The 16,107-nt window shown below is 31.2% G+C and overlaps 1 protein-coding gene across 1 annotated transcript; it reads right to left on the bottom strand.

Moving 5' to 3' along the window:
- Nucleotides 1–13,349: 13,349 nt before the first annotated feature.
- Nucleotides 13,350–15,409, bottom strand: LOC123228881 (transcription termination factor MTERF4, chloroplastic). Its single transcript, XM_044654371.1, has one exon. It carries the CDS (start codon nt 15,128–15,130, stop codon nt 13,628–13,630), a length of 1,503 nt encoding a protein of 500 aa, XP_044510306.1. The 5' UTR covers nt 15,131–15,409; the 3' UTR covers nt 13,350–13,627.
- Nucleotides 15,410–16,107: the final 698 nt, after the last annotated feature.

A 16,107-nucleotide genomic window follows, 5' to 3' on the forward strand; every position in this document is an offset into this window, starting at 1 on the left:
GAAAATAATAGAGCATATTGAATAGCATGGTGATGAAGACATTGTATATATAGCAAAAATCTTATTATCAAGACATTTATTGGTCGTTGGATTAAGTAACTGACGCCATCAGATGTAGTCAAATTGCAAAAGTTGTGGGTGCAATAAAAGGATGTGCACAAATGGTTACTTGTCACAGTGTGATTGGGTATTGTTTTATCTTTAATTCAAAATCATCAAATCGTATAATGACATGTCATATTTGTACACAAAATTATATACATTGTTTGTGCATATAGTTTTATTAGCAACAAATTATATAAGGCAACTTTGTTTCTAAATTTTGCCATTTTAGGGACGTGCTTTAATTACTTTACTATTAAATAACGTGATGATAATATGAAATGAATTATGTACCTTTTATATCAAAACTTATAAATTAGGACCAATAATCATATACATGCTAAAAAATTAATAAAATGAACAAACTTATTAATCTGAAAAAATAAAAATGTTAATAACCAAAGAATAACTAATTTATTAATAATTTGTTACTGAAGAACTTCTAATTTAATTATGTAAGGATAATATTTTTCAAAACTATCTAGAATGAGTCATAATACCAATAGGTGCATAACTACGCTATTTATGTTATTTTACCTTAAGTATGAATTTATTAAAATTTGGGTTAAGTAAAATTTGTTTAAGTTAAAAGTATTTAAGAAACATACAGTTGAATGATCATTCTAGAGGAAGGAACGCTGGTTCAATTCCTATCAAATGGATGAATTAGATCAGACATAATGTTATTAATAATTTATATGGTGAACAAACCACTCTAATAGCAAACATGCACCTGTTCTAAGAGTTACCTAATCAAAACCTAAGGAACCACATCCCACACAATAAACCACATTATTTAGTACACAAAATTTCTTTATACCATTTCTTATTATAAATTTTAAGTCTTTAGTCACCAAAGATTGCACCAAAGGGAGTAGTGGCTAGAAAAATGGTCACACCAAACGTCACAGGCTTGAAAACCAAGTAAGCAGGAGTTAATTTGTTGATTATGATTTGAGCATGATTTTGTGATGTTTTGAATATTTCATGCTCAATGCCCATGGAGTATGATCATGACATGAATGTTTTGATCATTTTTGAATGGTTATAATTGATTGATTTAATAGGCATACATATAAATACATGAATTGAGATTTAGATGGTTAGAAATGAAATCTAGTTATCATCTAAAATGAAATGTAATGGTGTAATTTCTGTTATATTAGGTTACTATTGTGTTTCAGACTACAATGATTCATTATTGATATTTCGATTGTGAGAATTCTGATGAAAGCAGCTTGTTTGTCCAAAGATATGTAAAATGGTTGTTCCAAGGACTAAAATGATAATTCTTTAGCAGAATTAGGCTTTTTATAATCGCAATTGAATGCCCATCTCGAGAATATGTGTTGTTGTTTCTGCCACATAGACTAAGTTGTGATGAACCACCATGTTGAAGTATAGTACAATTGTTCATATTGTAAAAGACGAAAATATCCCTAGATAGGGGAATAATCATAAAAGAGAAAATAGTGAACACCAAAGTAAAAGATACTAAACACTCTTTCCCAAAGTTATGAACAGTCATTCCTTAAGGTATGTATAAAAACAATCATTCTCAAGAAATGAACACTCATTCCAATAGTTGTCTGTAACACCTACAGGTACGTCTCAAAAGCAATATAGTCATTTTCTATGTTATTACGTATGTATGATTTAATTAATGTGAAATAAGTGATCAATTATGAATTTCAAGTGAGAGGTGGTCGTGCATGGGGTGGTCACACCCATGTGTTTGTCACATTAGTTGGATGAGATAAGTGTCACATTATTTTGAAATTAGGTGACACACAACCGTGTATGGTAAAGGCATGTGTGATGTTATGCAAAAACAATTTATAAAAGGTACAGTTCTTGTGTTTTATGAATTTCAAATGTTTGGCAACCTTTGCTGTGTCAATTTCAATAACATTTCCAGGTGATCCAAACAGTTGAAAATGTAAAGAGAAGAAGGATAATCCAAGTAAGTGGGATGACTTTGCCTATTTAATTTATGTATGTTTTGCAGATTGAGGGTATTTTTGCCCTTTGTTGATGTTGGATTATGATTGTGATGGGGTGTGTGTGGTTAAAGGTGTTTTATGGTGTGATCATAGTGTATTAGATTTTTTTTTTTTTTTGTGTGCTTGAGTAAAAACACTTTCATAGCTTAGGTAAAGACTTCACGATTTTGTTGATTAGGATTTTATTATGTTTGTGAGTGTGACATGTTAGCTAGAAGTGTCTAAAATCAATTTAGATGTGAATAGTAATAACAGCAATTTGAGGCATTGATGCAATCAAAATGATGTATAAAATATGTCAATATACTAGTTTCACATGTTAGGTTATTTTCCCTTGTTCATGTATATTGTTATGGCGCTTGTAAGCTTGAGAATCATGTTGATTTAATGTAAAGTTATGATAAGGATGCATTCTGGTTGGCATAAACATTTTAGTTAAGGTGTTGAATTGAGAAAGATGCATAGGAATCAATTCAAGGTGTGGTTTAGGTGTTTTCAATCTATTTTCTAGGTTCATCACACAACCATGTAGTGTGAAACACACACCCGTGTGTATGAGTCCCAAATTTCAAATGGAGTTTTCACGGTATTTTGATGGTCGTTAGATGTTATTGATTGTTAATCGATCAACTAAGGCACAAAATTCACTGATTTATGATTTATGTATGATTGTGTGTGGGCTCAAATGACTATAATACCCTAAGAAGTAGAGTCGTAAAGGTGAGGTTGAGTTTTGAAAAGTCTAAGTATAGAAAGAGGACATATGCCCTTATGTAGTTGATTTTGTTTAGATGAGAAAAGTTCACAATGAATGAAGGTCATGCATGATATTAGGAGATAACACACCTATGTTCCAAAAATAACATACTTATGTGTATTGCATAGTAATTGATATGCCCTTGAAGGATAATGGTATCTCATACATAAGGAAGGTTACATGCCCATGTAACCTAGCATGGACACTCATATGTAAGGTCAAAGTAAAGAAATAAAAGAAAATTAGGCTAGAAGTTTATGAGTCATCCCAAAAGACAAAATAGAGATATTGAGTATATAGTAGTACCCAATGTCCCCGAAAGATTAGAATATGATAAGGCACAAGTTATGATTAAGGAAAGCTAAGACGAGCCTTAAGTGATATGAGGCTTAAGATGCATGCACGCTAGATGTCATAGGGTTGTGATGAGGGGCACTGTGAGTATAAACTCCCTACACTGCTTGTAATAGGGCATGTCTATAATAAGACATTGTACCTATAGTAGGTACTAGCTCACAACATAACTGGTTATAGTGATATTTGGCAGTCTAATAGAGGTGTAGGTGAGTAAACTACTCAATGAGTGCTTATATGACCAAGGTGTCAAATCTCTATATTTGATCTAGTTCAACTAATCTAATATACAACTGTAAGACACAACTTCTAGATGATAGTGTTTTCACCTAAAGATTATATGGTCATATTAGTTAGAGATATGAAGAATGGTTCCTTAACGACCAAGTGGGACATATTTCAACATAAGAATTATGATATGTAGCCTAGAGGTTCTTGAGATCAATGTAAGTTATAGATATGAGTTATAGAATCCATTATCATCCTAATAGGAGTTTAGTAACAAACTTTAGATGATAGAGTTAGTATGGGTCCAGTTAAGGGCATTTTGGGGATTATATAAAATTTAATAGTAGAGTCTCCTACTTACTGAGTGTTTTATCACTCATTTCTCTACTTCATATGTGTAGGTATAGGTGATTGTGATAGTTGTAAGGTAAGTGGCAGTCTAAGAGCATAGAGTCGACATGAAGGCAATTTGGACCTTTTAGTTGTTTATGTTATTATCTGTTCGTGCATGTGGATTTTCATATAATGTGTTTCGCTATACATTTATTATATTTTGATTATTACTTAAGTATTAGGCATCATTTGATGCGTTTCCACGACATAATGTATAAAGGTATTTTAGTAATTTATTATTAATATTTGATGTTTTTAATTAATTACCATATTTTTGCATGATCAAATAGTCTAAGTAGTGACATCTTCCTTTGGAGAACAATACTTTTAGAGGGAGTGTCACATTGTCTCACAAGTTTAAAGGACTTTAAGGGTATACAATAGTATCAAGACATGCTTAAGATAGTTTATGAAGTAGGACATGAGTAATGAACATGTTTAAGAGCATTGAAAGTGATAAGCAAGCCTAAGAAAAAATTACAAAGGGCTTGAGTATAAATTCATAGTTTTCACGAAAACAAATCATAGTTTTATGCATGAGAATAGTTTAAGTTTTTAAATGTTTTCTACATTTCTTAAGGTGTAAAGTCATGTAAAACTAATCTTGTAGTACACTTGTGAGGCTAATGTTCTTATGGTACATGTATGGGACTTGATCTCATTAGTTTAGAAGTTTTTTTAACACTGATGAAAACATGTTTTCTCATAAATTTTTGCGAGAGGGCACCCATGATGTAACACTTATAGGTATGTATCAAGGTTTAAAGTGTCTTTTTCGATGTTTTATAATTATATATCAACCTGGCATAAGTTAAAAGTTAGAATAAATGTCATATTAAAATTTTAAGCTAATTAACAAAGGTCACATACAATCGTCCATGACATGTAAACTAGGTTACAATGGACACTCATACATAAAAGGTGAATATTCGTTCATATAATATAATGAAAAAACAATTATACTTAGGAAGCTCATACAACCATGAAGGAAAAAAAGGTTACGCATGGAAAAGGATGCATGTCTGTGCTCCTGATCATACATGTCTGTGCACCAAGTCACGCTCAAGGATGTCCATGAGAGGCTAACCGATGCATAAGAGGAGAAGACTATACGCCTGTGCACCTAAGTATGCATGCCTATACAGTATGTTATTACCAAGTTTGCCCCTGAAAGATTAGTCATGCATTGAAGGATTAGACGCATGACCATTAACCTATTAATGAACAACCGTGAATCAAAGAGAAAGTAAAGATAAGTTAAGTAAAGAACCTAAGTTTCAAGATAAGTCAAACCTAAGTGTTTGAAGTGGTGTGTAGTACCGAATGACTAATTGAAGTTGTCTTAAAGGATAGTAAAGACATAAAAGGTACGTAATAGTATCCATGGCAGTGTTTAAGAAAAGGAAAACATGTAAATAAGGGAAATAAAGACAAGTAAGGTGAAAACTAAGAGTTTAAGATGAGATAATGGCTCTTAGATGCATTCATATTTTGTTGTGAATATATCTTATTAAATTAGCACTTGAGGTCAGTTTCTCTTTGGAGAAGATGCATTCATTAGGATCATTACAATAAGGCATCTGTGGGACTTTTCCTCCTACATTGCTCTCGATAGGGCATAAAGTTGACAATAAACCATTGTACCCGTAGTTAGCTATATCAACCCATAATAAGGCCCAATCATATTATAGTTGTCTAATGATGAAAGGAAAAAGGATTGCATAATATTTAGTTTACATGGCCAAGATGTCAAATCTTTGCCTTGACCTAGTCTAATCGATACAAAAGATCATGATAAGAGTCTAATTGCTTTCACTCGAATATCTATGAAGTGTGTCATACTAGATCAGGATCCTACGTGAATCCTAGATGATCGTATTGGACCATAAGCCTCTCGAGTCAATTTATAGACCAAAGGTGTTCTCAAGATAAGTTAATGAGTTAAGACAAATCCATATTATAAAGTTAGAAGTTTGAAAGTGTATTTCTGATGACTAAGATTGGGTGGTTAAGCCAAGGGTAAAATGAGGATTAAGCAAAGTATAAGTGGAGTCTCCTATTTATTGAGTAATTATCATCAACTCCCTCTCTTTCATAATTTTCAGGTAACTGGTGATCGTGATAGTTGTCTTACAAGAGGGCCAACTAGTGTAGGCATAATAGTCTTTTTACTATTATTTGTATTTCAGTTATTTTTCATTTTATGAAGCTATGTATGAATGTTTATGTCTATTTGCTACATATATTATGTTATTGGTGTTTTATAAGACATCCTTTGATGCTTACACTTTTTAATAATGAATTAGTCATTTGAATTTATGTCTAGATGTATAATTCAAGTTCTAAGTTATTGCATGCTTATGTAATTAGGGTTGGTAGTGCTTCCCTCCGATGGGCAATGAATGTTACACATAAGATTTTCCATACATTTTTCCTATAATAGGGCACACCCCAAGGTTGGTGTTGTAACAATTCAATATGTTTTCGTGTAAGGAAAAGGCGAGACTATATAACTATGTTACTCATGTGGTTAGAGTGTTGAATCTTTATCTCAACCTAGTTAAATCGACAAAATCTACAAGTGTTTGAAATTGCGAAGTTTCAATGACTTTGCAAACCTATAAGAGTAGTGTCATTTCTTTTTTCTGTTTGAAATTAAAAATCTTCTCGTTACTATGAAAACCTGTTCATATATACAAATTATCATGACATTATTTGCTGGATTTTTCAAAAGGATCAAGATCCTTAATATTACCAAATACTATGAGTTTGTGGTAAGTTTGGGGCGCATCATTCTCTTTGTATTTTTTAGTAAGGAATTGAGAAGGATAATTTTCTACTTTGAATTCACATGGTTTACAAATTAAATTTTTTTCCATTTTGTTTTATTTATCATAATATATTATTCATTGAAATACAAAGCAGATGTGAGTACACTCATAATCGAGGGAACTTAAACATCTTGTTGAAAGGAGGCTTTTGAAGTTCCATGTACAAACTCTAGCACAATACTCTTGAGTGCAAACTTTAACTTTTCCCAGATCTATGGTAAATACATCTTTGCATATTCCATTTGGAAGATGAAGCTCATTCATCAATTTTTAGTCTTGATAGCTCAACCCAATATCTAAAATACACCTACAAGCCAAAAAATCTCCCAAAATGCAGCTTTATAATAAACATTAAAAAAAATCAACACATATGATGATTCTAATAACTAAAACAACATTGGGAAATAATTAGGGCATTGATGTTAATGAGAGAAATCAACTTCCCTAACTAAATATTTTTTAGTAAGATAAAAAAGAGACAAGACCATGATGGTAAAATCATACATTTTATATTGTAGTGTAAGTGTACAACCCCATTGGTGGAACCAGAATGTTATGTTTGGGGTGTAAAGTGTAATATTTAATAAATAAAGGAGAATAAAGTTAACAGATTATTTTGGTTAAATGGGATAAAATGAAGGTTTCATAAGCGATGGAGGCCAAAGTACAAAAAATTGCTGATGAAAGAACAATTTTTATACATAAAATTCAAAAGCAAACTTTATGCAAGCAAGATAGGGAATTGGAGATAACCTAAAAAGGATGTCAGGAGAAGAACACGAGTGAATGGTCAAAGTTCATCTTCATTTTCAACTTCAAGCCCTCAAGAATTTTAACTTTTAAATAAAATGATAAAGCAGACTGCAATGCACGATGATAAAAGCATTGAATTTATAGCTCAAATCTTACTATCAAAACTTCTATTAGCCGTTGGATTAAGTAACTAATATCTTCAGATACAATCAAATCTTAGATTCCTTTTTTTGTAAGTAAATCTAAGAAGTTGCTAGGTGCAGTAAGTTTATACTAGACAACTTTGTTTCTAGATCTTTTCATTATGTGTACATGGTTTAATCACTATACTATGAAATAAGGTAAGGATATAATGAAGTGAATTAGCCACCTTCTATATCAAAAGTTTTAAATTAGGGCCAATAATTATCTATATGTTAAAAGAAAATTAATAAAATAAACAAACTTACTAATTAAGAAAACAAAGTTAATAACCAAAGAATAACTAATTTATTAATAACTTTTTAATCAAGAAGTTTTACTATTAATTATTTGAGGATAACATTTTTCTAAAATGCCTAGACCCAGTCATAATACCAACAGGGGCATATCAAGGTTATTTATGTCATTATACTTTAAGTTGGATTTAATTAAATGTGGGTTAAATGAAATTGTTTTTAAGTTTAAGAAATAAAAGATTAAACAGTCATTATAGAGAAAGGAACGCTTATTCAATTCATTTTAGGTGGATAAATCAGATTACGCATCACATCATAAGTGATTTAAATGATGAACAACTATGCTAATAAGGCGAATATTAGTTCTAACAATTATCTAATCAAAATTTTATGTAAGGAACCACATCCCACATAATAAATCCCATTATCCAATATGCAAAATCGCTTTGTACAGTTTCTTATCACAATTTTTTAGTCTTTAGTCTCCAAAGATCGTACAGAAGGGAGTAATGGCTAGAAAAGTGGTCATCATTGAACTTTGCGAGCTTGAAAGCCAAGTAAGTAGGAGTAAATTTGATGGTTATAATTTGAGCATAATTTGTGATATCTTGAATATTTCATGCTTGAAGCGTATGGAATATGATCATGATTTGAATGTTTTGATGGTTCTAGAATGGTTAAAACTAGTTGATTTAATAGGCAGGCATATGAACACATGAATTAAGATGGTTGGGAATGACATAGTGTTATGATTAAAAATCAAATGTAACAGTGTAATGCATGTTGTATTGGGTTAATATTGTGTTTTAGACTAAAGATTCATTGTCATGTTTTGGTTGTGAGAATTTCAATGAAACCAACTAGTTTTGTCATCAAAGATACAATGGAATTCTTGTTCGAATGATTATTTTTTTACAAAATTAGGGTTTTTTAATCATGACAGAACACTCGTCCCAAGAATAAGTACTATTATTCTTGCCTCAACAAGAAACATCCATAGCTCTTATATTATCCTAACCAAAGGTACAAATAATATAATAAGACTTGCATCATGTTAAACAACTCTACCGAAAGATACTGACAATGTTGACATGTTAAGGTTGTTTGTGACAATCTAATGCAACATGTGTCAAGTATGTATATTGACACATAAGCAATCAAAATGATATCTTGTCAAGCTTTATTCATTTTATCATTCTTTCTATAAAAATCAACTCACTCTGTATTATGAACTTCCTTTTAAACATAATTATTTAGACTCTATTTGGTAAATGGATAGTTATAAAAGAATAAGTATTTTTTGTTTTCTTTGTTCCAATGACACTTTTCCACCCTTAAACTTTAAAACAACACCTTATCACATTGTATCAAAATTCAAATGTTAGTTTTAACAGTAAAAAGATATTTTCATTAGTTTATAAAACATTTAAACTTTATAGTCATTTACACTCCTAAAATACAAACAAATTAGTTAAACTCATATCTTCAATTGAAATAAAAATCAAAACCCTAACCCTAACTTTGACTAAGATTCTCGTTAAGTTGCATCAAATGGTGCAATTTGAGTGGAATCACTTAGACATGGTACAATTTTGATTGTAATTACATTATCTCGGTGTGATTCAATGAAAATCATATTACAATGGTACAATTTTAATCAAAATCGCATTGAAATAATGCAATTCAGCTAGAATTGCACCATCTTGGTGAAATTGTAATTGTCATCAACAATGTTCACCATCAATGAATATTTTAAATCTTAAATTTATTTTTATAATTATTGGTCTTAAAATTAATATAAGAGGTGAAAATATACTCAATAAAGTTCCAATCGCAAAGTATTCTTTAATTTTGGTAAACACTGAAAATAATAAAGGTTAGTTTTATCTTTTTGGTGTGTCTATCTTAAACACTAACAGAAATTTACCCACAAAATCAGACAGAAGGTGGGAAAGTGTTATTTATAAAGTTTATGGGAATAAAAGTGTCAATGAGGAAAAAATAGAAAGGGACATTGTTGTTCTTCCTAAGTTATAAGTAAACTTCACAAATTATACTAAATTATTTTTGTTTAATTATATAATGCACAAATGAATAAAGTCTGTCTAATTTCTTTTATGTATTTCATGAAATAAAGATGCTTTATAAAACTTTTTTGTCAAATTAAATTATAACTAATTATTTTTTATGTCAATATTTCTCACTTAAAAAAATTGTAAATCATATTAAAAGGGTGAATATCATAATGAAAGATAAATATGTACATCAAGATCAACATTAATATCTCAAATTGTTAATAATTCAAAAGTCAACATTAAAGGAGTCCAAATATGATATCAAATTGTAATAAAGTCCTTAAAACATGAGAGCTACATAAAATTTGTAAATATATTTATTATATATTGTAGATTAATTTGGAAATGTTTGTGTATTTGTTGATTTAATATCTTGTTCATTGCTAATTTTTCTTGTTTATGTTTTACATTTGTTGAACTATGCAAATTATTATAAGGTAAAGGTGTTTTTAGTTTGAATAATCTTTTTATTATAAAAAAATGAAAAATTATTATAAATATAAATTATTTCATATATTAATAGTTATAAATTAATTCGTATTGTGTTTGATTAAATTTTCATAAATAAATAATTATTTTGTTTAGTTAATTATAATAATTTATTCATATATATTATTCTATTTAAATACATTTATATATGTTAAACTAAATCAAGGTGTGGAGATAAAGGAGAAACCACAAGAAATAAAAAATGGGGCTTAAAGGAGAAATGGTAAGGAAAAACTGCAAATAATTGTGCAATAAATCTTGATCTTAGACGGCCGAATACAAGATTAGGTGGGGGTGAGATCAAGGTGGTAACAGTGATATGTGGAAAACCAAAGAACAATGGTGGTGAAAAAATGACAGTCTCTCGAAGCCAAGTTGTGGACTTCTAGTGATGCAGCAATGGGCATAGTTCCAATGACAATCACCGACTACCACAGTTACTTATGGGTGATGATAGGTGGTGGTGTTTTATTCTTATCAATTATATGTAACTGAATCAATTTACATTATCAGAATAGGGAAGATGACTATTTCTTATTTGAACTGGGCCAAAACGACAAGTTCTCACCCGTAAAGTTGGAAAATAACGGTTACTATCTTCGTCAAAAATCAAACATTAATTTTTTATCAGTTTATAAAATATATAAATATTATATGATTAATATCACTTATACCTCTAAAATACAATCAAATGATTTTTCTCTCACCAAATTTAAAATTTATCACTTAAACCCGTATCTTCAATTGAGAAAAAATAAACCCCTAATCATAACTCTCGACTAGGCCTAAATTCATAATAGTAACAATTATAATATAAATTAGTACTAGAATATGTCAAAATCACATTGGAATTGTGCAATTCTAGCAAAACCTCAGCATTCCGGTGCAATTTTGTCAAAAGTTGCATCATATTGGTGTGATTCCAACTAGATTCAGACCACTTCAGTGGAATCACAATTTCAATGAAATTTTGGTTAGAAACGCATTGCTCTAGTGCAATTCTAGTCATTGTTGTTGACATTATGTGGTGAGTAACTATTTTATTTTAATATAACAAGGGCAAAATATAGTTAATAAAGATTGAGGGGGTAACATGTTATTTATTTTTTATAAATATTAAAAATTCTAAAAAATATTATATTTTCTCAGCATTATATCTTTAAAGAATAACTAATTTCACTAACGGTGGTAGACGGACACTGGAAAATATTGTTGTTAAGCTTCAATCATAGTTCAGATGGAAACTAATGATTCTCCAAGTGAAGCATCCCATAATTCTAATCTTTCCATGAACATCTCCAGAAGGATCCCATACACCCCATTTTCATGTTGTGCCGTTGCAGCCAAAGCTGGTAGTTTACATGACTTTCTTAGACGTATCCCAAACACATAAAATCATGCAGAGTCGTTGGAATGCTACCAGATTCCACTTTTTCTATATTTATTGACGTTGGAATCATTCTAATTGTTATCATTGGTTGTAAATTTGGTTTCATGCAAAGTTGCTGAAATCACCTCATGAACATAATGCAGGCCTTTCTCCCAGATTTCTGTCAAATAGGAACTCAAATTTAACTTCTTGTTAACTGCAAGAAGTTCTAATCACGCTCAGAGTGTCCAGTAAGTAAGGCCAGTTAGAGCTGTCAGATTAAGTATATTTCTGCCTGCATGACACAAACGTTTCTCTGGACTATAAATTCTTGCTTATCCTTTAACATAAAGAGAAAAGAAACATTTTATAGACTAGGGCAAAGACAAAACCACTTGAAAACAATTGTGGCTAGTGTATTTTACTTATTTATAACCATGGCCAAGTCACAGAATGATTTTCCTTCAAGCGAGTCTGCATTAACCTAACTTTAAATTTATGGTACCAATGCAATAGTTCTGCCACCCACAACCTGGTATCAACCCAGTCTGCAGAACCAATCTAGGCCTTCCCTTGTGAAGATGAATATTTCTCAGATTCATTGTCCAGTACAGACAAGATAAACAAAAATATCAACTTTTATATAACTTCAATCATGGCATGGCATTGCATTTCTTCAACACTGCAAGTGTTGAATAAGAATAATTGCAATGCTTATGGCACCTTTAACACTATCATTAAACCATATATTCAATAATAATTGTAACTTAATCAAAGAGATATGAACAAGCTCAACAACATATATTTATATCATAAAGAATCAACAAGTGATAAAAGAATAGATGGGATGTCCAAGCTTTCTGCTAGAAGAAGAAAAGTTTGCTTTACATATTGTACTGCCTGCAGGAAGCTACCAACCTTAATTGCTTGAATTGCACATTGCTCCTGATTTCATTCCCCAACAAGATAAGAAGATGTGAAGGCAGTTTCTAGCATTCGTACTCAATTTTTGGACCAATAATATTAGTTGTACATAATTATAAGTATAGTTTTGCAGAAATGCAAACACAGGAATGCCAGATTTCAACTGTCACCGGTGTCTAACATGGGCATCTTCACTCAGCTGACCATGCAACTGTCCTAAAAAAATGCCTCCTCCAATACAAATGCTGACTGAGAATGCTAATTTTCAATGTCCAATCAAGCCAATCTCAAATCATCAAAACTGTTTATTGTCTCATGTGTTCAATTTCAATCAAGACATAGGAATTTATATTTGTGGTAAAAAGATGTATGATGAAAATTTGTGCAAAAAAATATAGTAATATCTGCAGTGCATAAGAAATCAGATACCCACAAGGCACAAAGGTTAAAACAATTGCATTATATAACTCTTGAAATTTATGCAGCCTTCAAGCACAAAAAACTGTTCCACAGTAAGAAGCATGTCTAAGCAGGACATCTCACTTTGCACGATTGATATCATCCAACCAAAGACTGAATCCATAACAACATGAACAAGTGACAATAGTTCATTATCACATGTTGGAGACTGAAAGAATTAGAATGTAATGACTAGATAACAAAACTGATTGGTATTTCATCAGAGTGATTCAAATTATGATGTATCAAAAATAATTCATACTGCCTTGAACAGAATCAGCACACTTATAGCTGCAACTATGGACAATAAGTACAGAGAAACCTGAATCATAGAACTTAAACAAAGTAGAATTCAAAAATAACATAACAAGAAAGATGCAAACAAAACAAAATCCTCTGATTTCATTTAGAATTTGAAATTGAACTTTTTTTCTTATCATTAATTTAAATTTACTAAAGAGATACAGTACGCCTGTATAGAACCTCATCATCACTCTCATCATCCTCATCTGATACAATTTCACTCCCTGGTAGCTCTAATTTCCCACCAATACAAAATGATAGACCCAAACTGTCTGATTCAATGTAATCACCCAGCAATCTCTCTTCAAATCTCTGGTCACTGCAGTTTAGGAACCAATTCAACGAACATCTGATCCCCTTGCTTTGTAACCTTTGATATCTGGGTTTTATCCTTGATTCCAAGCTGTAAGTAAAGTATTCTGGGAACTCCACCAGCTCTTTCAGCGGCCTCCCCATCTCACTCTTATAAAAGTAATAACTATTTTTCATGAGCTCAACTCGGCATGCAACTAACTGTGGACATTTCACAACCATCTTTGCCACATCCACAGAGGGTATTCCCCGCCCCAAAAGAAACTCAACAGGCTTCAAAATCACATGTTGGCTAAGGCTAACAACTTGCGGCATCTTCTCAACCACGCGTGCAAAGCCTTCTGGATCAATCTTAAGCTTCAGATTAAAGAAATATTGCTGAGAAGACATCTTAGCTTTCAGAGGCAAACCAAGAATTTGTGGAAACTGTGCTATGACTGAAGGGAGCAATTCCCTCCTGATCCCAAAACTAACCAAACAATCCACATTTGGTTTAACAGTCTCTTCAAGATCATACCCAAGAATATATGCACGTTTCTCCAACATCCTAGCCAAAATCTTAATTGGCAAACCCAAAGAAACCAAATAATCAACAAGTGGCTTAATAACAGTCCCAACTCTCATTCCCAAAAAATATGGATATTGAGTCACCATGGGACCAATATCTCTAGGAGTAACACCAATACTAACAAGATAAGCTACAGAAGTACTCATTGTTCCTTCCAGCTTAAACCCCAATAGCTCAGGATACTTCATCAAAACATAACCAATATCTTGCTTTTCAACATCAAGCCCACGAAGAAACTTCACAACAGGCATAAGCTCAACAACCACACTAGCATGCAACACTTGCGGATAATTCTTAATAAACTCACCCAATTTCGACTTCTGAATACCAATTTTTTCTAAATACCCCAACACCGGTATCATATTTTTACGCACACTACAACAAAGCATCAATGGGTACTCATTAAGATCATCAACAGTCAATCCCAATTTCTGCAAGAAAACAACCCGTTCCTCCATAACCTCAATGGTTGAGGGTAGCTCAAGACCCTCTAATTCATCGGGAATTATGCCCAAATTCTTGAGATAATCACAAATCTTAACACGGTTAACAAGTTTCTCTTTTTTCCCTTGAATAACACCCCAAGTGACAGATGGCATCTCATATTCAGGAAACTTAGTTGAAAAATAACAAACCTGATCAATCCTAAAAGGGTTTTGTGTTAACGGTTTTTGGGGACAAGGTTTTTGTGGGGTTTTGATTTGAGTGCAAAATAAATAAGGGTTTCTCAATATGGTTAAAAGTTTTCTTCTATTAATCAAAGTTGAACTCATTCTATTCTACGGTATTATTTTAAAAAAAAAAAATGAATAATATAAACAAAACTGGAACCAAATTAAGCAGAAGTACAAAAATGGCTGACCTCGGTAGTGAACTGAGAGATGCTTCAACAGTTTCCAGAGAAAATGGGTTGAAATAATACAGAGTTATAAGATTAATTATGTTATAGTTTAAAGGAGAGACATATTATAATAAAGGAAACGGAAGGAGTTTTAATGGAGCTTTGGTTTGTGAAAGAAGAGCAGCGGAGGGAAGGGACGATTAGTCTATAGTGACGGGATTTTCAGAGAATCTAGACCAGGCCTAAACAATTTGCAATGGGCCTAGAAAAACCGGGCTGCTGTCAGGACAGAGGCCTGGAGAGCTTGGGATGGTTATTACGAATTCATGTTGAATACACAATAAATACATATTTATATGTATTATTATTTAATTAAATATTATTTTATCTTAATTCAAAATTATCTAATTACATATTGATACACATCAAAGATATATATATTTATGTATTAAAAATAGATATACATATTTTTTTGTATCTTTTAATCACATCATTTTTTTCAATATTCTCGTCTCGTATTTTAGCAAAGGATAAAGTAGTAATAAAATATATCAATTTGCTTTTCCATGATATGTCAAAGGATAAAATTAAAGAAAATATTACAAATTAAATTTTTTAATTTTAAAACAACAATTAAACATATTTCCACCATCCTAAAAAAATTTATCTCATTCAATCTTCTAGCCAATGTGAAGAATAATAAATTTGATAAGAATCTTTTATTCATTAGAAAAAAAAAAAGACAAAAATATGTAATTAAACTTCCTAGATTGTTTAACCCTTTTTTTCTTATGGTACAAACTATATTTCTAAGAACACACTTTCATGTATAAAATTGTAGGGTTTATCAAAACGAAAATCTTAGCATTTCTAATGTAAGTAACAAGATTTCTAATTAGAGATGTTGTA

This window comes from Mangifera indica, chromosome 11 (assembly GCF_011075055.1).
Source record: "Mangifera indica cultivar Alphonso chromosome 11, CATAS_Mindica_2.1, whole genome shotgun sequence".
Classification (NCBI taxonomy): domain Eukaryota; kingdom Viridiplantae; phylum Streptophyta; class Magnoliopsida; order Sapindales; family Anacardiaceae; genus Mangifera; species Mangifera indica.

Coding starts and splice junctions, on each gene's coding strand:
- LOC123228881 (XM_044654371.1), bottom strand. CDS start 15,130: ATGAGTTCAACTTTGATTAATAGAAGAAAACTTTTAACCATATTGAGA.